Source organism: Sapajus apella, unplaced genomic scaffold (genome assembly GCF_009761245.1).
Source record: "Sapajus apella isolate SASKATOON/1434 unplaced genomic scaffold, GSC_monkey_1.0 scaffold161, whole genome shotgun sequence".
NCBI classification, from domain to species: domain Eukaryota; kingdom Metazoa; phylum Chordata; class Mammalia; order Primates; family Cebidae; genus Sapajus; species Sapajus apella.
Genome location: NW_022437101.1, coordinates 619,938 through 644,417, shown reverse-complemented (window position 1 = coordinate 644,417; position 24,480 = coordinate 619,938). Strand labels below are relative to the sequence as shown.

The following is a 24,480-nucleotide window of genomic DNA, read 5'->3' as shown; positions in this document are numbered from 1 at the left end:
GTACACACACCCTTTCCTTCTGCTTCCCTGTGAGTGTTGGGAACAAAACAGATTTCCTGTACAGCATGGCTGTCCCGTGGGAAACGCTGGCAAATAGGCTCACTGCAGTGTGAAGAGCCAGCACCCTCTGTTCAAAAGCGCCACCATAGGAACTAAAATATTAAACATTTTCCTTTATTCTCCATATGTGCTTTCTCTGTCTCAACATGTCATGGTGTTTTTAGTTTTTATTTGCTCTTTAGTGTCACATTCTCTTGGGCATAAGGATATTCACAGGGTAGACAGAGACCCTTGCAGGTACCTAGGGCCCTGCCCTGTGACTTTGCCACACCAGCTGCTGGATCCATACTCCATGTCCCAAGCAGGGTGGAAAAGCCCAAGCTCCCTTCCCATGACTCTGCTGCCCCAGCCCAGACAATCGGTGGTCCCCCAAGGAGTTACACGCTTTGTATGGAGGTGCATTTGGTACCTGGCTTACGAGCTGGGTGGGTGAGAGGCTTGTCCCTGCTGAATTGCCCAGGGAAAGAGCTTTGGTGCGGCTGGCCCAGGGTGGGGACAGCCATTGTCATGGGTGCTCTGACATGCCTTTTGTGCATGTGCCTGCCTGGGACCCTTCCTCCACTAGCCCCCTGCGGAGAGCGTCACTAGGGGGCAGTGAGAGTCATGGTTGTCCTCAGTGGAGGACAGCAGAGGTCTCTGTGTGGGGCGGACAAAGGGGCAGGGGAGGCTGGGCCAGGCCTGGGAATCCAGAGAGCAGAGAAGTTGGCACCCAGAACCCTCCAGGGAAGAGGGGAGGCAGGACTGCTGAGAGTCCAAGCTTTGTACACACGTTCATTGTCCTGGGGACTTCACTCCAAAAGTACACATTCTAAGACACAACTATTAAGAGTTCCCAGAGGGCAGCTTCAGAGCACTGGACTCAAGCAGGGGGTCATACTGGGCAACCCTCTCAGGAAGCAGCTGGGATTTCTGCAGGGGAAAGAAGTGGGTCATACCTGCCTCCCAGCTTTCCCTGCCCTCAAAGAGTCACCTTGGGAAGCTTTACAAGATACTGATTTCCCAGGCCTTGTGCCAGACTGATGGAACCGTCTGGGGGGTGGCCCCCTCACCTCTCAGATGACTCAGATGTGCAGCAAGAGTGGGAACCAAGGTGGCATGGAGCATGCCTGTGTAATAAGCCCTGCCCAGCAGCACGTGGGAAACCCCCTCCCACAGGGTGCTTGGATCTGCTCTGACCCCTGCAGTGTGTAGGCTGCCCCTGGGTGCCAGGAAGGTCAGGGTGTGACCGCAGGCATGGTCTCGATGGCACTAAAGCCACACATGCTAGTGTCTGTCCATGACTGCCTTCTAAAGAGAACTTCTCAGGGGAGATCCAGGCTCACTTTGGGACATGGGGATACTAAGGAAGAGTCACAGACAAGGGCTCCAGAGCCTGATCTGAGAGAACCACAGGAGTTTGCCACGTGGGGAAGGAGCAAAAGAGCCCTGGGGGCAGTGGGTATTATGTGTGCAAAGACACAGGCAGAATGGCCCAGGCAGTTGCAGGGTGACAAACTGTCCAGGGAGCTGAGCCAAGGTAACGGTGACCCGGGTGGGGCTGTGGTGGGAGATGAAGAGGCAGAAGGCAGACTCTGGAGGCTCATTGGCTCTGCTGACCCATTTCTAGAGTCCAGATAATCCACTTGCTCCAGCTCTGTCTCTTCATTGGACCTACACCCACCCAAATTCGCTCTGAAGTTTGTAATTAATTAACCTGTGCTCTGTTGGAGCCTGAGGAGACAGTATCAGATTGACAGATTGATCCAGGGTCATATGATTCATTCAGGAGGGCCCTGCGTGGTCTTCTTAGGAAGCAGAGCCCAAGGGGCAGCTGGGATTTCTGCAGGGGAAAGATATCAGTCAGATGGGCCTCCCAACCTGCCTGGACCCTGCTGACCTTGATAGAAGGCTCAGATTTGAGTCCATTTCCTGCCTTACAAACTGTGCAACCCCTGGGAAAGAGTCTTGCCATTTCTGAGCCTCAGTTTCTCATTGGCTGCATAGGAATTTTAAATGTACTCATCTCTTAGAGTTGTTTGTCAATTAAATGAGACAATGTGTGTAAAGGGCTTAGTACAGTAACCAGCACACACTAAAGGCTCAATGACTTATAATTATAGTATAATTGAGGTATTGTTGTTTTCAGACCAAAAAAGGGAAATCCTATTTGGCTCTCAGGGACCTCTGTGTGGTCCTGCTGAACGGGCAGCGCCTGGAGGTAAAATGTGATGTCGAGTCAACAGTGGGAGCTGTCTTCAATGCTGTGACGTCCTTTGCCAGCCTTGAGGAACTCACCTACTTTGGCTTGGCTTATATGAAAGGTAAGCATCCCTTGGGCAGCTCACAGCTGGCTTGGTGCCTCCAGTAACTCGGGTATCTGGATACCTGAGCTCTGTTTCTTCTGGGAAAACTGTTTGAGATTTGAGTGCCTCCCTTTGTACACGGAGACATTAGTTAGCATGACAAGAGCTTCAAGTACTCATGGATAAAGCATCAAGCAAGTGCAGAAGATTATCAGGAAATAATGAATGTAGGATGTAGGTTTCCGTGGCTTGCTGAATCTGGTTGATCGATCTCAGTGCACCGAAGTTAGACAAACAAGCAAATGTTAAAAGTATTTCCATCTAATGATGCAGGACTAATGGGGACTCCGTACCCTGACCCCAGGAGCCTAATTAGATTCTAATCTAAATATCCAAGAAAAAGGGTTTCCATGCCCTCTTCCCTCTCTGACATTCCATTAGAGGCTCTCTATTTCTGCTGTCAACCTAAAACAGCAGAGAGAGACAGGCTCTCCAAAGAATGAGTTTATTTGGGAATTAGCAGGAGATTGCAATCTAGGACCCAATGCCGTAGTGAACTATAGATGCATTTGAGGAGGCTGGGCAAGGGCAAGCCTTTATAGAAAAAAGACAGAAGTACATGTGAGTTGTTTTGAAACAAGAAGATGATTGGTTCTGAGGGCTTCTTGCAGGAGTTGACATTAGTTCATTAGTGGAAACAGTGTTAGGCAAGTGTTCTGTGTGAGTGGCTAGCTGTCCTTGTGTGGCTAGCTGTTCTTGTGTGACTCATGTTGCAAGCTGTGATTTGGAAAGAAATTGCTACGGTATTTTTCAGTACAGGCATAGCACATGAATGACCCTCCCTCACGGATCCCAGCTCCATTTTAGTAGGGTTAAATATAAGTGACTTATTTTGCTATTGATAATGTATTTTCCCTTTCGATCACATTATTGCTCTGAAAGCATATCTACTGGATCATCCTGTGGTTCTGTTTTGATTGTTCCTCAGTGCTGGGATGGATCTGTCCTCGTTGTTCTAGTCCCACGTTGAAGGGAAATGACCAGCAAGTAGGAGCTGATGTCAAAACCTGCTTCAGCTTTATTTAAGCAACACGGAGGTTTGGAAGGAGTGGCTCTGAGGCTAAGTCTGTCTGGAGTTCATTGTTCTGTTTCGTAGGTGTTGGTGGTCATTTTGAAGTACTAGACCAACACTGGGCATTTTGATGAACTCTGTGTAGCCCACACACCAGGCAGGAGACTTGTTCCTAGAATTTTACATTGAGCTGTCCAGCTTCAGTTTATAGGGCTTTAAGAACAGAGCAGTCCTTGTTCTTAGTTGAAGAGCCGTAGCCAGATACTGGAGGAAACAAGAAGAATTCAGGGTCCAGTTCGGTCTTCAGGTAGATTAGAAACACACAAAAGCAATGAACAGGGCTATAGTCGAATAACAGGTGTAATACAGTTTTCACCTTCCTTCAGAAGCATCATTTCTTTTCCAAAGTTATCCTCATTTTTATGAAAGATAATCACAGTAAGACAAATTTGTTTGCTAAGTAAGTTTAGCCTTATCAAGTTTGGCCTGATTATTTACATAACTGCCTCAAGAATTGTGATTGACAATGTAGGCTCCTTTGAAGCTTGTTCTGGTAGAACTTTGATAAGAATCTCAGCCTGGAGATTTAAAGCCTCTCAAGGCTAGGAGGCCAAATCAAGACAAATCTCAGCTTGGCTGAAGTATCTTTATGTGCATTTTCAAATATGACATCCAAGTCAAAGCCTTAGTAATATAACCAATTTTAAATATTATATCCTGTTATAAAGAGAACATATTTTTGTTGAACTTATGTAAATAACTATATTATCATAAAAATAAGAATACTTACGGATAGTTTTAGAATTCTGCTTGGATCAGGTAGAGAGGAAAAGCTAATATTTTAATTTTGTTCTCAAGAGTATACTTTATTATATTGTTGTAAACTATAGATAACATGCAAGGAAAAAGTTTCCTTAAATCTAGAAAACAAAACATTTAAAGAACCAGTGAAATTTCAAGTAAAAATTATAAAAACCCATTATTCTTTTTCATCAGTTCGTTCAGCCACATGTCATTAATTCTTCTTCTGGTTGATCTTGGTGAGCACTTTCACAAACTTAGTTTCTTCATTAGCATCCTGGACATTTTTCCTTAGTCCGATGGTTTGATCTTGAAGTTATCAGAAACCTGCAACTTGTCAGAATTCTTTCCATCCTTTAGTAAACCTCCTAGAAGAAAAAGCAATTTTTGGACTGTAAATAATTGCAAATGCTTTTAGAAAAGAATCAAAACCATAGTATTCCATGGATGACAAAGACTTGGAATGGCCATGGTTAAAAATCTGAGGAGAGTTTATTATAACCAGCAATTGACAAAGAAAATTTGGTTATTTCTATGGCATATATCATTTTAACATAATAACCAACCAAATGTTCTACTAAGAAATATCAGAGTTCTAACAATTTTGTTCAATTTTAGGAACATTTATATCAAAACTCTATTTGTAAATATAACTTAAAGATTTATTCCCACTTATTATTGGACAATGTTTCCTATGCATTTTAACATATTGAATAAACCTGTTTAGTTTAATATCTCTTTTATAAGGTAAGGGACACATCCTTTGTTGTTTTCAAGGACGCAGCTGGAAAATCCCAAAGTAAATTCAAGGTCAGAAAGACTTAATTTAGAATTTGATTTTGGGAAGTTGTCAAAACTGTCAAAAGGCTTAAAACCCATGATCAAAACAAAATCACAGGTCACTGTGAAATAATTGTCATTCATTTAACCAGAGTGATAATTAAAAGTCTTCAAGAGGCAAATATATAACAGTCAAAACTTAACTCTTTTAATATTGAGAAGACTCATTTTTTTTTTGAGACGGAGTTCGCTCTTGTTACCCAGGCTGGAGTGCAATGGCGCGATCTCGGCTCACCGCAACCTCCGCCTCCTGGGTTCAGGCAATTCTCCTGCCTCAGCCTCCTGAGTAGCTGGGATTACAGGCACGCACCACCATGCCCAGCTAATTTTTTGTATTTTTAGTAGAGACGGGGTTTCACCGTGTTGACCAGGATGGTCTCGATCTCTTGACCTCGTGATCCACCCGCCTCGGCCTCCCAAAGTGCTGGGATTACAGGCTTGAGCCACCGCGCCCGGCCTCATTTTTTTAAAGTAATCAAAGACCTAATAAAACACAGCACAGGGCACAATAAACTATTTTTGATAAAACACAAAATCTTTGTTTTCTAGGCCAAGGAAAAAAATTTATATTAATATTAAGAGCAGAGGCTAAAACTCCATTATAACTTTATTATATTAACAGAAAAGACAAAATGATGGTTTTGCACAAGTATGCTTTTGATATTAAGGCTCAAGTTTTAGAAAAACATAAATAAATAATTTTCTTCTAATTTTAATTATCTTGAGCACATAAAAATTCCTTTTATAAGATTTATCTTTCATAAAACTTTTGCAATTTTCTCAAACCATTTATAATGTTCTTATTCAGTTTTATTGATAACACTTTTTTCTTTATTCATTTTGAAACAATCCTTGACTAACCTTCAACTAGACAAGATTTCTTTTTTTAAACAACAGGTAAAAATACATTATCATTTCCTTATAACTTTTCTCACCCAAACATATCTTACTTTTTTATACACTTTGTATACAGAATTACATATAGTAACTGGAATTTAAAAACTCTTGGTAATTTTAATCTAGTGAAAACCAGAAAACTAGAATGTAAGCAATCATAAACTGCCTTTTACAAATTTGTGAAAACATTATTTTATAACATCTAGATGTACATACTTCCTTACAGCACATTTTTTCAGTTAAGCATGGAGCATTTTAATTAACAGACCCAAATATCTTTTGTTCCTCTGCAATGAGGAGCTAAAAGTACATAAGCTTAAACTTATGTTCAACAACTAATGTTTCAGCATTATATCTTATTTGGAAATGGCCTATTAAATGAATATTCATCATTTCATTTAACTTACTATAACTTCAAGGTTTTAAGCAACCAAAAAGATTTTTTAAACCATTTTGATAGGTATATTTTATAAAACATAATCATTGTTGAAAAGCTTACTTATAATCTATTTCATTTACATTTACATTTATTAATTCACTTGGTCTTAACAATTATGTTGGAATTGTTTATGAAAACACCATTAGACATTAAACAAATGTAGTCATTATCTTAAGTTATTTTTATTGTTAGTAAATCAGGCAAGTAATAAAAAAAAGCCACAGAAGCAAAGAACCTAAAAGTTAAAACACATGGGTTTTTTCTAATCTCTCTTTTTTCATTGTCACATTTGTCACACATCTAGCAATTTATTTTTGCTGGATGTTTTATACTTGGGTTACATTTATAATTTTACCATCTTATACATAAGCTTTTGCTTAATACATACAGATAGAAGAAGTTGTATGTCTGTATTATGTTGAATGTTGACAAGTCTCCACACATAGCTATTTTAAAGAAACCAGCAAACTTAAACAAGCTATATTTACCAAAAATTATACCAGATCATCTGAACTTGAAAAATATTTAGGTTAGTTCTAGTTTTCTGAGAAAACAGTTAATTTATAAAAGTGTTTATTTTCTGTTTTCAAGCCAAATCTTCTCACAGGTACCGATAGGACAGTTGTTTAGGATGAGAGCTCTCTAAAAAATACTTTTAGATACAAAAGTAAAAAGAAAAAAAGTCCAAATACCTAAAGGCATATCCACTTAAATTGTGACTCAAGCCAATAAGCTTTTTATGGCTTAAACATGGATGCCACAAAGGGAGTGTGAAAAATGCAGTATCACTGGAGATCCAACATTTCTCCTAAAGATAAAAAAACAAAGAATTTCATTATTAACAAGGTAATGGAGGTTGAAACAATTGAGACAAATTTGCCTGGGAGCTGGCACTCTGGGGCCAGGAGGTGCTTCGTGTTCCAGACTCCTAGCCAGCTGGCTAGCCATCTGATGCAAGCCTGACAATCTCCACCACAGGCTGGTGTGGACCAGAGAAGATACCCTCACTGGTATCTCTTGAGACGTAAAAAGATGAAAGGAGAGTCTTATTGTAACTTTTATCCTTGTGGTAAATCACAGAAGGCAGAGAGTAAAAAAAAAAAAAAAAAAAGAGCTATTTCCATTAGAACCCAGAACCAAATTCACAAGAGTCACAATTCAGAGAACATCCTAAATGTTTTTCTCCTGCCAATTCAAATTTAGAGAAGAAGGGACAAGAAAAGAATTTTACCTTCTTCCTTTAGCCAGGCACTCCACATGGATATTTGGGAGAGCTAGCGTTGGAAAGAATCCGCAGTTTCCTCTGGCTTTTGTTAGGCCTGATGGCATCTCATTCAGATATTCTGGAGTGAGTGGGGTGTCCAGCCTGTTAGGGTCCCATCCTCATTGCCAGAAACTGTAAGGGTGGAAAACTTCCACTTCTATCCTCTATTCTCACAGGCTCCAGCTCTGTCTGAGAAATAAACTAACATAAGAAAGATCAACAGGAGAAAAGCATAATAAATGTTTTATGTGGCATGGGAGCCCCCTTAAGAAGATGAAGACCCCAACAAATTAGTTACTGGGTTGGACAAAGAACAGTTAATTGTGAAAATGGGACTAAATTATAAGGAGGCTTAAAAGATCAGAGTTATTCCAACAAGGTCTGTACAGTATTCTCTGTCTCAACTTCTTGTCCTTCAAGATAAGGATGTTGCCTTTCCTTCCAGGAGAGGGAGAATGACTATCACATGGGAATTTCATCTTTAAGAAATAAATGGCTGGGCACAGTGGCTCACGCCTGTAATCCCAGCACTTTGGGAGGCTGAGGCAGGTAGATCATGAGGTCAGAAGATCAAGACCATCCTGGTTAACATGGTGGAACCTCGTCTTTACTAAAAATATAAAACAGTAGCTGGGCATGGGGGCATGCGCCTTAGTCCCAGCTACTTGGGAGGCTGAGGCAGGAGAATCTCTTGAACCCAGGAGGCAGAGGCTGCAGTGAGCCGAGATCATGCCACTGCACTCCAACTTCGGCAACAGAGTTAGACTCTATTCAAAAAAAAAAAAAAGAAAGAAAAAAAGAAATAACACAAAAGGTCAAAGTGGCCAATTTGCACCTGCTCCCCTTAAAAGTGCACTTAAAATTGCCTGTAGCAGAAACAACTGATAGGCCCAAATGGCATATTTTAACATCTTTATTCCAGCCATCTAGCACTTCCCTAGAATATTCACTTATTAAAAGCTGAGTTGGTGGCCATGGAGAGAACAGTTGGATTAGAAGCTGAGCAGTTTGGAAAAAAGAGGAATTCAGCTAGAGAAAGACAAAGAGGAAGAGGAATTGCAGGTAGGGAAGGGAAGTTTCCACTCATTTCATGGAGTGAAATGAGTCTCAGCTAGCTTTGAGATATTTGCATTAAGGTATTTTTGAGTCCTGAATGTGTTTTGAAGCCTCAAGATGCCAATTGAATTACGTGTCCCATTCAAACTGACCTTATAACTGCAGTCTTCTAATTTTAATTCTAAGGAAAAAACAAGCTTGGGCAGTTCAAATGGTCTCCAGATGGCCATTGGAGCTCTAAATTTTCTTTTGTACAATTTGCCCATAAGTTTAAAAATTCATGGCGTGAATTATGTTTGAAAAGTCTCTGTGATGCCAATTTAAATTCTGTGCACAACCAACCAACACCGAAAGAGTATTTATGAGAAAGGATGCCAAATCCCCTACAGAAGTGAGACCAAGATTACTCAGAAGAAGGACCATGCCCTTCCGACCTGTAAAACCAGCTCTCAAATCAAGTCAAAGCTCAGCCAAAACAAGGGTGCTGGAATCCAAGACAGAACTTAGCACCAGCAGAAAGATGATTCCTGGAAGCAGAGAGCACAGTGGGCTCCAGTGTGTCAGGCACACGGTCCTGCGGTCAGTGATACAGGAAAAGGCTTGTCCTTTTTGGATCCCTCTTCTCTGCCACCAGGTTTTGCTAACCTAAATTAGCAACAAAGTGAGAGAGGGTTTCCAAACAAAGAGTTTATTCAGGAATTAGCAGGAGATTTCAGTGCGGGATATGCAAGTTCTAGAGTCTATAGGCTCATCCCAGGAGGCTGGGGGAAGGGGAAGCTTTTAAAGACAAAAGAGAGAAGTACATGTGAATTGTTTTGAAACAAAAAGATGATTGGTTCCACGGGCTTATTGCAGGAGCTGACATCAGTTCATTAGTGGAGACAGAGTGTCAGGCAAGTGTTCTCATGTGAGTGGCCAGCTGTCCTTGCGTGGCTAGGTGTCCTTGTGCTGCTGGCTATCCTTGTGTGACTCACGTAGCAAGCTGCAGAATGTAAAACATTTCCTGTGGATTTTTCTGTCATAGGCATATGCATGAGTGTCCCTCCCTCATGGCCTTTTGGCTGCACTTTATTAGGTTTAGACATAAGTGACCTCATTTTGGTATTGATAACTTTCACACCAATACTGCAAATATTACTTTGCCACAGCTAGATCTCTTTAACCACCGTGTGGAGGCTGCGTTGGGATCACGCTGGCCTTCTGGAGAAATCCTGTCTCTCCCAGCCCATCTGGCTTAGGTATCATATCTCAGCATTCCTCTATTTTCCCATTTCCAGTAGGAGAAGCTCACGAACTTGCATGTTTATTCTATGTACAAAGGGGGGCTGGTGAGCGTGTTCTTATCTCCATAGTTCTCATCAGCCTTCCTAAGGATCCCTCTCCCAAATAAGAAGAACAGCTGTTATATGCTTTGATGTGATCAACTGATATTTGTTCAACCTTTTGTAAGGTGTGAATAAAGGTGTCTTTAGGAATTGTATTGTTATTGATCTATAAAATGCAATCTAAATGAAACCAGTGTGCTTGGTTTGTGAGCACAGCTGCACTTACAATCCCCTTATCTCCTGCCTGGCTCCTCCCAGTCAGCTGACCATCCTGAGCCCCTTCCATGTAGACAATTCTACACAATATTTTCTCCTCTCAGTGCTGAGTTTTTCTTACTTGACCCTCTCCTCTTTGCTCCTTCTTGGCCCCTCACAACCCCAACAAAGTTTCCTCGGTACCAGGTGCGCGGAGACTTGCCTCACACTCTCTCCTGCACTCACCCTGTTCTGTGTGACCTTCTGAGTAGGGCTCAGGGCTGTGAGTCTGAGTGATGGTGCATTCCTTACTGCTTCTCCCCCTACACATGCTCTGTTTCCATTTCAGGCAAAGAGTTCTTTTTCCTGGACCATGAAACCAGATTGTGCAAAATAGCACCTGAAGGCTGGAGAGAGCAGCCTCAGAAGACCTCCACGAATACCTTCATACTCTTCCTGAGGATAAAGTTCTTTGTCAGCCACTATGGGCTGCTCCAGTGAGTGCTGCAAACCTGTTCATTTGTTCCTTAAGGGATTTATGTATGTCTAGGCTGATGAGAGGTAACGGATCGACAAGTGCTTTGGAAACTGTCAATTACATACAAATAGCAATAGCTATTGTGGTTGGTTTTCTGTTGATTGGATTCTGATCAAGATAGAACAAAGGGGGAAAATCAGTTTTTGATGCAGGCCCTGTTCAAAATGAAAGCATGCCCTTTTGTTTTAGATATACTTCACTCAACATCAAAATTCTCTGTGACCCCAAAATGCCCCCTCACCCCCAACACACAACTCAGCAGTCCAGTTATGAAGTTTGGAGGACAGAGACGGGTTTGCAGTTTGATCATTGCTTCTTTATTTCATTTGAAACACCGCCAAACTGATTGTTAGCTTTCTATTTTGAACCAGAGCAAGATATACCTCTGTAACTTTGTGTGAAGTGACTGGCGTAAAGTGGCCTTGAACTAGAAGGCATGGTGTAGATGGAGGAGACCACACTTGCCTTGCTGGCATTGCCTCTGAATTCTACTGGGTTGCATCTCGTCTTCCCTACTTTCCCAACTTCCCATACTGAGAAAACCCAAGGCTGCTAGTATTCTCCCTTTCCCTTAGCAATCCAGTTCTCTCTATTCCTCCTACTTTTCCAGGCACAGCCTGACAAGGCACCAGTTTTACCTGCAGCTTCGGAAAGACATCCTGGAGGAGAGGCTGTATTGCAGTGAAGAGAGGCTGCTGCAGCTGGGGGTCCTTGCCTTGCAGGCTGAATTTGGCAATTACCCTAAGGAGGTAGGGCTAAACACCTGGGGCCTTCGGGTGGGGTCGCTGGAAAAACAGTTACAGATTGAGGGCATGTGTTAGTAATGTGGAGACTCTGCTTTGAGTATTATTAGCCTTTACCAGTTAGATCGGAGTATACACACACACACACATATACACACAGATAGATATATGTGTGTGTGTATAGATATATATATATATCACAATTTGTTTATCCACTTATTGATTGACCAGCTGTTGGGCTCATTCTATATTTTTGCAACTGGGAATTGTGCTGCTATAAACATGCCTGTGCAAGTATCTTTTCTTGTATAACGATTTCTTTTCCTCTGGGTAGACACCCAGTAGTGGGATTGCTGGGACAAATGGTAGTTCTACCTTCAGTTCTTTAAGAAATCTCCATATTGATTTCCGCAGTGGAGGTATTTGTTTATATTCCCAACAGCAGTGTAAAACTGTTCCCTTTTCACCCCATGCCTGCCAACATCTATTATTTTCTGGTTTTTTAATTTGGCCATTCTTGCAGGAGTGAGGTGGTATCACATTGCAGTTTTGATTTGCATTTCCTTGATCTTTAGAGATGTGTAGCATTTTTTCATATGTTTGTTGACCATTTGTATATCTTCTTTTGAGAATTGTCTATTCATGTCCTTACTCTAATTTTTGATGAAGTTGCTTTTTCTTGCTGACTTGTTTGAGTTCTTTACAGATTCTGGATATTAGTCCTTTGTTGGATGTATAGATTGCGAAGATTTTCTCCCATTCTGTGGGTTGTGTGTTTACTCTGCTGATTGTTTCTTTTGCTGTGCAGAAACTTTTTAGTTTAATTTAGACCCATCTATTTATCTTTGTATTTGTTGCATTTGCTTTTGGGTTCTTTGTCATAAAGTCTTTGCCTAAGCTAGTATCTGGAAGGGTTTTTCTGATGTTATCTTCTTCAATTTTTATGGTTTCAGGTTTTAGACTTAAGTCTTTGATCCATCTTGAGTTGATTTTGTATAAGGTGAGACATGAGGATCCAGTTTCATTCTTCTTTATTTGGCTAGTCAATGATCCCAGCATCATTTGTTGAATAGGGTGTCCTTTCCCCACTTTATGTTTTTGTTTGCTTTGTCAAAGATCAATTGACTGTAAGTATTTGGCTGTATTTCTGGGTTCTCTATTTTGTTCCATTTGTCTATATGCCTATTTTTATAGCAGTACCATGCTGTTCTGGTGACTATGGCCTTATAGTATAGTTTGAAGTTGGGTAATGTGATGTCTCCAGATTTGTTCTTTTTGCTTAGTCTTACTTTGCATGGTAATAGCCAACCTTTATTAAAAGATTACTATGTACCTGGCATTTACCTAGACATTTTTGATTTGTGCTAACTCACTTAGCTCTTACAGCAACATTGCAAGTTGGTGTGATAATATCACAGAGTTGATATTACCACTCAATTTTCTAGAAGAGTGATCTGAAGTTCATGTGGCTACTACATTGTAAAGTCTAAATTTGAGCCCAGTTGTGTTACTCCAAGGCCAATGCTGATTCTTCTGGGAAACACTCTTCTCAAATGGCAATTCTAATCTTGTTGGCCAAGCCCTTGCCCCTGCAGTGGAATCATATGTAAGTTTCTTTGATTTGACTGCCTATGATGGTCCTCTAGAGTGTTAACAGAGTTAACTAGTTATTTAATTTTCAGATGCCTATTACTAGGGAAGGATTATGCTAACGTATTTACCTACCTAATTAGGATTTAAAATGGGGACACAGGCAGGAAGGAGAAACCAACCACTTGAGCTGTTACAGAGAGCAGTGTAACTTTGCTTTCAGGGTTTATGAAGCCCTTCCCCCATCCCCTGCCCATGTTCTGGATAAAGGGAAAGGCTTGGGAACAGACCTCAACAGAGACTGAGAACTGTGACCAGCAGTGTGATGTGACATCTGAATGTGAAGTCCATCTCTGGATGCATCAGTAGGAAGAGAGAGGAAGGAGGAAGGGAGGGAGAGTTTCCACTGATTTCTCGCCTGGTGACCTCCCTGGTCACCACCCAGCCAGCACCCTGGGCTTTATCTTGGAGAGCATTCACCACTGTCATGTGACAAAAGCTGGGTGTCACTGGGAAATGCTTAGCTTGGAGAAAAGATGGTCTTCTTCAAGAGGGCTGAGTGAAGGAGGAATACACAGCCAAAAAAAAAAAAAAAAAAAGAAAAAAGAAAGAAAAAAAGAAACGAAATGTTTACCCTCCCCACCGTTCTGCCCCAGAAATCTTCAGAAGGACCTTTAAATCCTTGAGATCCTAAGAACTGGAATGTCCTTGGGCCTTTGAATGTTCTTTCCCATAATGTCTACACATCCGTCTCAATCTTACATACCTTTCAAGGCCAGCCACAACCCCCTAGCTTTCCTGGCCTCACAAGTGGATGGAAACCCTTCTGTACCCTTTGGGTTCTTTTTAGCATCCTCCCATAACCTTGGCCAGCACAGGTGACTAGACAGCATTCTGTTGATTACAAGTGATAGAAAATCAAGCTCAGGCTGGCTTGAATAAAACATGTCATTTATTGGCTTGCAAAACTGAAGGGTTCTGATTCTTTCTCAGCCTCCCTGCATCCCCGTGACAAGCCTCCAGCCCAATCACTCATACCTTGGAGCTCGGGTGATAGGAACTCACATGATATCAGCAGGACTTGGGCTTCTTGTGTCTCTGAGTTGTGCTCTCCTCTGTCAGATTTGCCTTTCGTGGCTTTCCAATTCTACCCTCCAGTGTCCAGCCCTGCACAAGAGGGAAAGAGTCCCCTCCTTGGAAATGCCATGGAAATCCTGGGTTTCTGTTCCATTGGTGCTGATAGGGTCATGTGCCCACCTGAAGCCAATCACTGTGCAGGGAGATGTCATGCTTTGATTGGTTAGACTTGAGTCTAACCCTATAGTCACCCTAAGAGGCAGGGATGGAGCTCACACTGCAAAGTGCATAGATTGAGGGGAAGGAGAGATAGTTTTCCATTTCCAAAAAGAAGGCAAATCGTCCCATGTGCCCAGAAATACAGGTCCACCACCATTGGGCACTTACTGGTCAGAGATGCTACATTGTTGGTGAACAGAGGGGCCATGTTTACCTAAAGTTCTAGTTTGCTACATCATTGGGGTCTGGCCTTGTGTTATGGGCTGAGTCTTGAGCCCACAAATTTATATGTAGAACCGCTAATTACCAAGTACTTTAAAAGGTGACTGTATTTGGAGTTAGGGCCTTTAAAGAAGTGACTAATTTGAGATAAGGCTGTTAGGGTGGGCCCTAATCCAATCTGACTGATGTCCTTATAAAAAGAGGAAATTTGTACACACAAAGAAACACCAGGGAGGCATAAATACGGGGGAAAGGCCATGTGAGGACACAGGGAGAAGGGGGCTGTCTGCAAGCCAAGGAGAGAGGCCCTGGGAGAAACCAAACCTGCAGACGCCTTGGTCTTGGACTTCCAGCCTCCAGAACTATGAGAAAATAAATTTCTATGGTTTAAGCCCACTAGTTGGTATTTGTTATGGCAACACTAGTAGAATAATACACCCTGAGTCTGACAAGGAGAAGCAGTAGCCACCATTTGGTATGGACACCTTCATAGAGGTCTGAGTCTTATTCCTTATAGGGTGTGTGGACTAGAGAGGAAAGAGTGTGAGTGACCTCGGTTATAACTTGCATGCCTTGGCTTTAGAGCAGGGACAAGCCCAACAGTTAAAACAGTTCTTTGAGAACAGTGGCTTTAAAACATTTTTTGCCATAGCCCATGATAAATGGATATTAAAACCCAATATGCACACACATATATACAACAGAACTGAAGCAAGAACCTGAGGAAATAAGGTACATTCTTTCTACATGCAATGCACATTGATATCTCCTATTACATTTTCAGTAGTTTTAAAAATGCTGATTTTGAGCCTCTAAATTAATTCATAGCTCACTGGTGGGTCACAGACTGCTGTTTGAAAACACCTCTCAGACTCTCCCAACATTGTCTTGCGTTCCTCCCAGTACAGCTTCAGAAGGCGCTGCTGTGTCCTGGAGTCTTCAAAGTCCTTGTGTATTCCTCACTCTGCTGGGTTTTTGTTCACAGTATTTATCACCATGTGGCATGATGAATTCATTTTATTGTTCAGTCTTATTATCTTTCTCTCCCATTAGCATAAAAAATACCTGAGGGTAAGGGGTTTTTGTCTGTTTTGTGTAGCCATTTTCCCAGCAACAAAGTGGTGCTTGAAGCACAGGGAGTCTGAGCGAAAGCTGTGAATGAATGAATTTGAGACTCCTGGACTGGAAGACACTGCAGATAGCCGTCATCCATTGGAACCTCAGCAGTTGGCTTGTCAGGGAATGGTAGTTCAATTCCCATCTGTCCTCTCTCCTGGGCCTACCCTGGTCCATGGGGACTGGGACTTCACTTTCTACCCCTGACACTGCCCCAGGGAGGCAGTGTCTTAGAGCTGGCCCGGCCCCCTTAATCTCTTCCCTGCCCTTTTGACAAGCCTCCAGCCCTGTCACTTCTTACCGTTGAATTCTTTCTTGCCCTCAGTTCCCAGGTCTGGGGCCCTTTTCATGGCTAGGCCAGTTTCTTGTCCTTGTGGTGGTCCATTGGGGAGTCGCGGGAGGAGGGTGCTTTGAATTGTCCCATTGAATCTGCTGACATTCTTGCTGTGGTCTCTGGTTCAGTAGCTATATAGCCTTGGCATGTTTTTTCTCTGAGTCTTGGCTTTTTCATCTGCAGAGTGGAAAATAATTGTCAATCTCTTGCAGAGCTGCTGTTTAATAGTAGAAGGTGGCAATGCATGTGTAGTACCTGGTATGTAGCAATTGCTGTTTGCAAGCTTTCCTTCTCCCTCCTCCAGCGTTATAGTGCTCTGATGTAAAATGACACAACAGCCAACCCTCAGTCTGTGGATTCAGATACAGGATATCAAACCTGAGTTTAACTCTAGTGCTTAGAGTTGTTGGGGACTGCAGGCCAGATCCACTGGAGGCAGGTGGGAGTCTGAGTAATAGTCTCTTACTCAGGACTAAAGTCAGTCCAGCGGAGTCTCTTGCCCCAGGGCTCCAGGGGCCCAGACCTCTCTCTATGAGCCTATAGTAGTCTGGGTTCTCTAGAGAAACAAAACTAATAGGATATCTATCTATCTATCTATCTATCTATCTATCTATCTATCTATCTATCATCTACATGTCTTTCTGTCTGTCTGTCTATCTATTTAGAGATGTATTAGGAGGTATTGGCTCATGTGGTTATGTAGGCTGAGAAGCCTCAAGCTATGCAGTTAGCAAGCTAGAAACCTGGCATGGCCAATGGTGCAGTTCCAGTCCAAGACTGAGCCCAAAGGCAAGAGAAGAGCTACATCCTGGTGTGAAGACAGGCAAAGAGGAGCCGTTTCTTTACAGGAGGTCCAGCTTTTTGTTTAATTCAGTCCTTCAAAGGATTAGATGAGGCCCACTCACATTAGGGAGGGCCATCTGCTTTACTCAGTCTATGGGTTTAAATGTCAGTTGTGTCCAAAAACACCCTCACAGTCACACCCAGAATATTTAACCAAATATCTGGGCATCCCATGGCCCAGTCAAGTTGACACATAAAATGGACCCTCACCAACACTCCATTCTGGTGCTTCCCTATGCCCATCCAGTTTCTGACTGATCTCACCCTGCTTCTGCCTCAGTGTCATCTCATTCTCCTCCTCCTGCTCCCCCATCCCCAGATCCTGCCAAGCGTCAACTAGTTGGGTGCCCTGGGGACATTTCTGAGGTTCTTTCTCCTGTCCCCATGTGACCCCTAAAGGCAGATCTTTTCCCTTTCTCACATATTTAAAAGGCAACAGGTTTACACAAATCCATTTATTTACACAACCACTCACTCTGTCCTAATTTATGGAAGGCCCACCCTGTGCTTGGCACCATTGAATTCTTACATCAACCCTGAAAAATCAGTGGAATTTACATTTGCCATTGGGAAAGATGTAACTGTGAGGTTAGGTAAACTAGGAAGAGCACAACCAGGGCTCACTTCATATTGCTTTGCTATATGCCAGGTGCTGCAATGGGCATTGCAAAGGGCCTTGAGTGAGTCCTCAGAGCAGAGAGCCCTCTCTGTGTCATTGAGTGGGCAAGAGGAGGAGTCTGGCCTGCCCGTTGCCTGAGCCTTAATGGCTATGAGGCTGGGTGGGGGCCACCTGTTGTATCTGGGAAGACTTAGTGTGCCCTCCTAAGGGGCTTATATTTTGCTTGATAAATGGTTCTGGTGCTTAAAAAATAATTTGGAAACCACTGTTGTGAAAGATTGGGAGTCCCTGAAGAATTTTAAGCAGGGAAGCAATATGATTACATTTGCATTTTAAAAAGGGAGACAAAGACAATTTAGTAAAAATAAATCTCCTTAATCACATCATCACAGCAGAGCAGCTTCCCTCTGGGTACATTCTCTCCCTGCCTTGATCAAATGCGGGGGTTTTTATACAGTTGTGAACTTCACCATGTTCGATTTGCATTCTTCTTTCTCACTCAATGGTACGTGTCCTCCAGTGGCCTTCCTAGTGATCCTCTGGAGTGGCAGCCTGTTAATGCCTTCACAGTCTTCCTTCACTTCTTCATTCTTGTATTACGGGGCATTCACCCAGTGGTGGCACCACATAAGTGATAACTACTATTATTATCATTTAAATTGCATCTGATTTTTCTGTTTGTGTGTGTGTGTGTGCGCGTGCGTGTGTTTTGAGATGGAGTTTTGCTTTTGTTGTTCAGGCTGAAGTGCAATGGTGCGATCTCAGCTCACTGCAACCTCTGCCTCCCAGGTTCAAGTGATTCTCCTGCCTCAGCCTCCTGAGTAGCTGGGATTACAGGCGCCTGCCACCATGACTGGCTAATTTTATATTTTTAGTAGAGACGGGATTTCTCCATGTTGGTCAGGCTGGTCTCAAACGCTCGACCTCAGGTGATCCACCAGCCTCAGCCTTCCAAAGTGCTAGGACTATAGGAGTGAGCCACCATGCCCAGCCAATTTTTCTATTTTATAAATGCCATAAAAATAAACGTACTTGACCCCAAAGCTTTTTCAGTTCCATCTGGACGTTTTCTCCTGGATATATTCCTACCAATAAGATCCTGGGTCAAAGATCCTAAATGCTTTTCTAAAAATGTTTTAATAGACTTTAATGTTTGGAGCAGTTTTAGATTCACAGCAAATTTGAATTGAAAATACGGGGATTTTTCCTATATCCCCATTCCTCTACATGCACAGCTTTCTCCTATAGACACCATGAAAATCCTGTACCAGAAGGTATATTTGTTACAATCAGTGAAACTACAATGATACACCATTATCACTGAGAGCTCATAGTTTAAACAGAGGTTCACTCTTGATGTTGTACATTCTATGTGTTTTGACATATGTATAAAGACATGTATCCACTGTCATGCTATTGCTGAAGTCAAATAAGGAGATGAATCTCTAAATTTAAAACAATTTAGCTGGGAAGCAAGAATTGCAGTTTGGGGTATACTCACAGACTGGGTGATCTTTGGTGTGTCTAAAGAACAAAGAGGAGGTTGGAATTTTTATTAGGAATAAAAATGTTAGTTTGAAAGAAAACTCATCAGCACTTGGGAAGGTTTTGGGAACTGAAAGCTCCGATTGGTGAGTGACAGTGGGTGGCAAAATGAGTCTTAGAGTCCCAGCAGATCCTTTCAGCAGTTGGGCTTATGGAAAAATTTAATTCTTGGAGTAGGTGCTATGTGCCCCAAGTTCATTTTCTTCCTGGCTCCTGGACTCTGATTTAGTTGGATGTGCAAGTGGGATATGAAAGCCTCATACAGAGTAGTTTCACGGCCCCCCAAACCCTCTGTGCTCCACTTATTTATCTCTTCCTCCCTCTAAACCTGTGATCTTTTTATACTTCCCTAGTTTTGTTTTTTTCAGAATATCATGTGGCTAGGATCATATAGTATGTAGCCTTTTCAGAACTACTTATTTCACCTAGTAGTATGCATTTCAGGCTCTTCCATGCCTTTTCATGGCTTGATAGCTCATTTCTTTTTAGCACTGAACAATATTTCATTGTCTGCATGTACCAGTTTATTTATCCATTCATCCGCTGAGGGACACCATTTGCTTCCAAGTTTTGACAACTATGAATAAGGCTGCTATAAAATTATGTGTGCAGGTTCTTGTGTGGACATAAGTTTTCAACTTCTTTTGGTAATTACGAAGGAGTACGATCGCTCGATTGTATGGTAAGCATATGTTTAGTTTTGTGAAAAACACACATACCAAACTGTCTTCTAAAATGGCTGTACCATTTTGCAATCCCACCAACAATGATTGAGAGTTCCTTTGTTCCACATCCTCGCCAACATGGTGTTGCTAGTGTTCTGGTATTTGGACATTCTAATAGCATTCTAAATGCTTTTTTATGCACTAGACTTGAGCAGTTTCTTTCCATTTGTGATGGAGCTAAGCCCAAAACCAGCATTGGCCAGCACCAATCTGAGCAGTCTTGGTCCATGGCTACATGAGGACAGACCTGTGCCACATCAGGAGTGTGGGAGGTGGTGGACCCTGTGCCATTCCCTTCAGATCCCCCCATCAGGCCAACTCATTCACCCCTAGCCCCAAGAAGGCCAGATTCTCCCAGCTCCCATCTGCCTTCCTCATGAGTAACTGCCCTCAACTGGAGGGAAGTGGCTTGCCCAGGGTTAGGCTGGCAAGGGCATCCTGAGACCAGGGCATGCAGATTTGAAAATACAAAGGTAGGGTCAGCTTCTCCCTCTGCCTTGTCCTGCATTCCTCATTCTATACAGTGGACCCCAAGATCACTCCTGCATGGACTTCTGCATACCTCTTTCTGCCCCAAAGTCTGTTTTCAGGGAACTCAACATCAAGCAGTGAGTGACTCGAGCTTACATCCTCTCCTAGGGGAATGCAGCCTCAGTCTCCCAAAAAACACACTTGATGAAGGGCTGGGGGTATCCAGTCTCCCCGTTTTCAGGGGGCTACTCATTGAACACCTTCTTGTGCAGCAGCAATGATGCCAAAGCTAAGACCTCCCTGGTGAGAAGAGACAGTATGCTGGGAGTGCATGTAGACAGAAATGTTAAATGAATTAAAAAAATACATGGAGTTTTAGGACCAGGGTTTTGCTGTGCCTTTTGGTAAGGTGTGGTATCATGGAAAGTGTGGGGCGAACAAATCTTGTTTCTATCACTTCCAAGTGCTGTGAGCTTCGCCTTGTTGAATGACCTCTCTCCTTGCTTGTCTTGGCAATGGCCATGACAATGCCATCTTCAGAGTATTTCTGTGAGAATCGTAAGAGTCTTATGTGTTCTGTGAACTACCTGGCATAAAACAGGGGCTCAAAAACAGCTCCTGTACTCTCCTTTCTGTTTGTGTCCTGGGGTTTGGCCATGTTTCTAATGTAGTGGAAAATAATATCCCAGGTGGGCACCTTGAGGAAGGCTCTTTCTCTGGAGCCCTCCTGGAATTGTGAGTACAGAGAACGTTTTCATTCTGCTCAGAGTCCCCCGGACAGTGTCTTGATTTGCCCTCCCCCTCTACATCTTACTTCCAGCAGGTGGAGAGTAAGCCATACTTTCATGTTGAAGATTACATCCCAGCGAGTCTGATAGAGAGGACGACTGCACTCCGGGTCCAAGTCGAAGTCTCAGAGATGCACCGACTCAGCTCTGCACTCTGGGGAGAGGATGCTGAGCTGGAGTTCTTAAGGGTAAGGCCTTCTTGACTTGGAGAGAGGTGTTAGTCTTCAAGGGAATGCAGCCAGGGATCCCCTCCAGAGCCTTCTTGGCGGTGGGGAGGCAGGTGTGTGCAGACCCACAAGGAGGCACAAGCAAGGGTGGAGCCCTAGGAGGCAGGGAGGGGCAAGGAGAGGCTTCTGGAAGCAGCTGGCATTGGAAATAATCCCAAAGAGGGCAGGATTGAGTGAGCTGGGGTGGGTGTGGTAGGGCTTTTCCTTAATGTTTTTTTTTTTTTTTTCTTCTTGCATATAGAGTCTCACTCTTTGCCTTGGGATTATAGGTGCACTCCATGCCTGGCTAATTTTTGTATTTTAGCAGAGATGGGGTTTCACCATGTTGATCAGGCTGGTCTGAAACTCCTGACCTCAGGTGATCCACCAGGCTTGGTCTCCCAAAGTGCTGGGATTACAGGCATGAGCCACTGCCCCCAGCCAAATCTTAGATCAGCATTCCAGACACTTTCCTGCAAGCAGGGTGGCAACATTTTTTATAGTTGACACATAGGACAACAGAAGTATAAGATCAGAGAACCAGAGAAAAGTTGTTGCAAGACCGCAAGTTTGCAGCCCTCCAGGGAGCAGTTCTCAACAGAGCACAGCTGCTGTGGCCCATGCACAGGGGTGCAGCTTGGGCCCCCTCTCTCTTCACCAGTGGGGCAAAAACGGTGGCACTGCAGACCCCCGTGCAGGCACACACAATGATGAATACATTTTGCTACTCCACAACCTCCCCTTGCTGTGGGCAGGCACTGGAAAATGGAGACAAAAAGCAGGTGCTCTTTTTTCCCAGGAAGCTCCACATCTCATGGGGAGGATTGCGGCATACCCACAGGCACACAAAGCAATAAACGCTCAATGGAACAAGAATAATACCAGCTACCCTGTGTCAAGATGTGGGGACCAGGAAGGGAGTGGCCACCCTGCTGGTGCAGATGCAGCTGGGGGGGCAAGTGGGAGGAGACTCACAGCTTCCGCAGGACGGGATACAGGCTGGGGAATTCGATTAGGGGAGCAGTTTTAAAAGGAGGCTAGGAGATTTGTACATTTTTCTGTACAAAAGTCAGGTAGAAATATTCTGTTTGTGTTTTCTTGCCCTTAATTGAGATAGGTACTTGAAAACAAACCAGCCAAAGTGAGGTCAGGCCTTTGCATTTTAGCCAGTCATTTTGCAGAACTATCCCTGTACCTAACACGGTGCAGCCTGCGTTTCACTTGAGAAGCACTGACGAAGCGTGATCAAGGCACTCTCTAATCAGGGCTGCACATGTGTACCCTATCAAGGGGATGAACCTTTCCCTTGATGAGGAACCAGTGGGAACTTCAAAGCCATGTGATAATGAGTGGTCACAGAGCCACGGAACCACAGAATTCAGTCTAGAGGCCAAGGACCCAAACCTGCAGCAGGTGTCTGCAGGATGGACGTTGCCTTCTGGCCTCTGCCCAGACCCTGACTTTGTGTGCTGAGCTCGCTGTCAGGGTCCCTCCCTTCCTCATTGACAGATGAAATACGATTGTAAGAGAGGCTACCAGCCTCAGAAGCAAAAACACAGGAACCTTTTTTCCCCATTCACAGAAAGCACTGAATAGATTTGATTTCATTTACGTGCAATCTTTATGGTTTCAAGGAGCACTCTTGCTTTTGTAATTCCCCTGGTGGACTGGTTGGGGCTGTTAATGCTGGTGTTGCCTGCTGGTGGCACAGAGAGACAAACTAGACAGGGCTTTGTCACTGAGAGCCTCTCATTAGGGTGAGGGTTTGTTAAAGGTTTTTTCCCCTTCCCTGATTATAAAAGTAAACATTTCCTCATAATTCTGCCGCCTGGAGATCGCGCAATTACATCTGGGTATAGTCATCCTTCTCTCTTTGGTCTGTGCATTGCTATATAGGTGTACATGCATATATGTTTAAGTCAGATTTATATTATATATGCACTTTTTCGTATGCATATAATCCCATAATTCTAAAAATTTGAAAACTTCTTTTGAATTAACATAGGTTGTACTCTAATTTTTTCTCTCAGTGCTCTATTATTTAACGTATAAATCGTTTCCAGTGTGGGACTATTTGAAACAATACTGGGATTAGCATCTTTTCCATATAAATCTTTGCTATATTTCTGCTTCATTCCTTAGGGATAGAATCTCATGAGTGGAACTACAGGGTTGAAGGTAATAAACATTTTGAACATTGTTGGTGTATGTTACTAAGACACCTTGCACTGCAGCTGTTTCTGGACATTTCCCATCTCTTCTGCTGGGCCAATGCCTGGAGTGCCCTGGATCCTCAGAGCCCAGCACAGAGCTCTGTTACTACTATACAAGCATTCCTGGATTATTTAATTAGAGCTCCTTGTGGCTCTTGTTTTTCCTTAGAAAAAGGTGGAAACCGTTATCAGGAGGCTGCCTCTTGGCCCCCAGCTCACTGATGACTAACTCTGCCAGTTCAGCATCTCATACTAGCAGCAGACTGGGCAGGAGCCCCGTTTGGGGAATGCTAAATACTGTAGTCTCTGTGTGGATTCACAACTATATTAGCTTATTAATCCCAGAACAACCTGTTTAATGTGAATTCAGTGTTTCCTAACTTCCTCAGCCATGGAGCCATTTTCCCACATAGTTGTGGGTTGTAATATGTTATTAAAACATTTTTTTCTTGCTATTGAAATCATACTGGTTTTATCCTGTAACAAATGCATTCTCCTGATAATTACAAATGCTTTATAAATATCCTTTGTAAAGGGTGGCTGATAATCAATTTTAAGACACTGTTGTTTTTATAGGAAATCATTTACTGCTGGGAGCTGGTTTCCCCAAATCACTCCCACAAATCTGTACTGAACAGCATTATGAGAAGGAGTTGCTCTGATTATTCAGCATATTTGGGTGGAATTATAAGGTCAGAAAACATGAATTGTGAATCTCTTGATGAATATCCAGAAATAATAATCCATTTGTTTCAAAGAATGTTCAATACAGCAAGGGTGCTGTGTGGCTGGCAGGCAGGAGTGCTTGGTCCCATCTCAACTTTGCTGCCTGTTGTAGGGAAGACAGGCCCCATAGTAAGATGGCCCAAAGCACCTGGAGAGGAAATGACCCCCTGAAAGGAAAACCAGCAATAACAAGGCAAAGGGGGCAAGGAGAAGCATCCTAGGAAACTCCCTAGTAGGCAGGGAATGAAGGCAGACATCATTATTTTATTGTTTT

At 43.0% G+C, this 24,480-nt stretch overlaps 1 protein-coding gene across 7 annotated transcripts in view; it reads left to right on the top strand.

The window, feature by feature from the left end:
• The window catches only part of FRMPD2 (FERM and PDZ domain containing 2), a 125,614-nt gene that overhangs the window by 41,337 nt on the left and 59,797 nt on the right, over positions 1 to 24,480 (top strand). For all 7 annotated transcript variants that reach the window (XM_032266888.1, XM_032266887.1, XM_032266891.1 and 4 more), the window contains exons 10-13: positions 2,186 to 2,360; positions 10,581 to 10,728; positions 11,380 to 11,518; positions 21,094 to 21,249. In XM_032266888.1, coding sequence (XP_032122779.1) covers positions 2,186 to 2,360; positions 10,581 to 10,728; positions 11,380 to 11,518; positions 21,094 to 21,249 — 618 coding nt within the window. The remainder of the gene's footprint in view (positions 1 to 2,185; positions 2,361 to 10,580; positions 10,729 to 11,379; positions 11,519 to 21,093; positions 21,250 to 24,480) is intronic.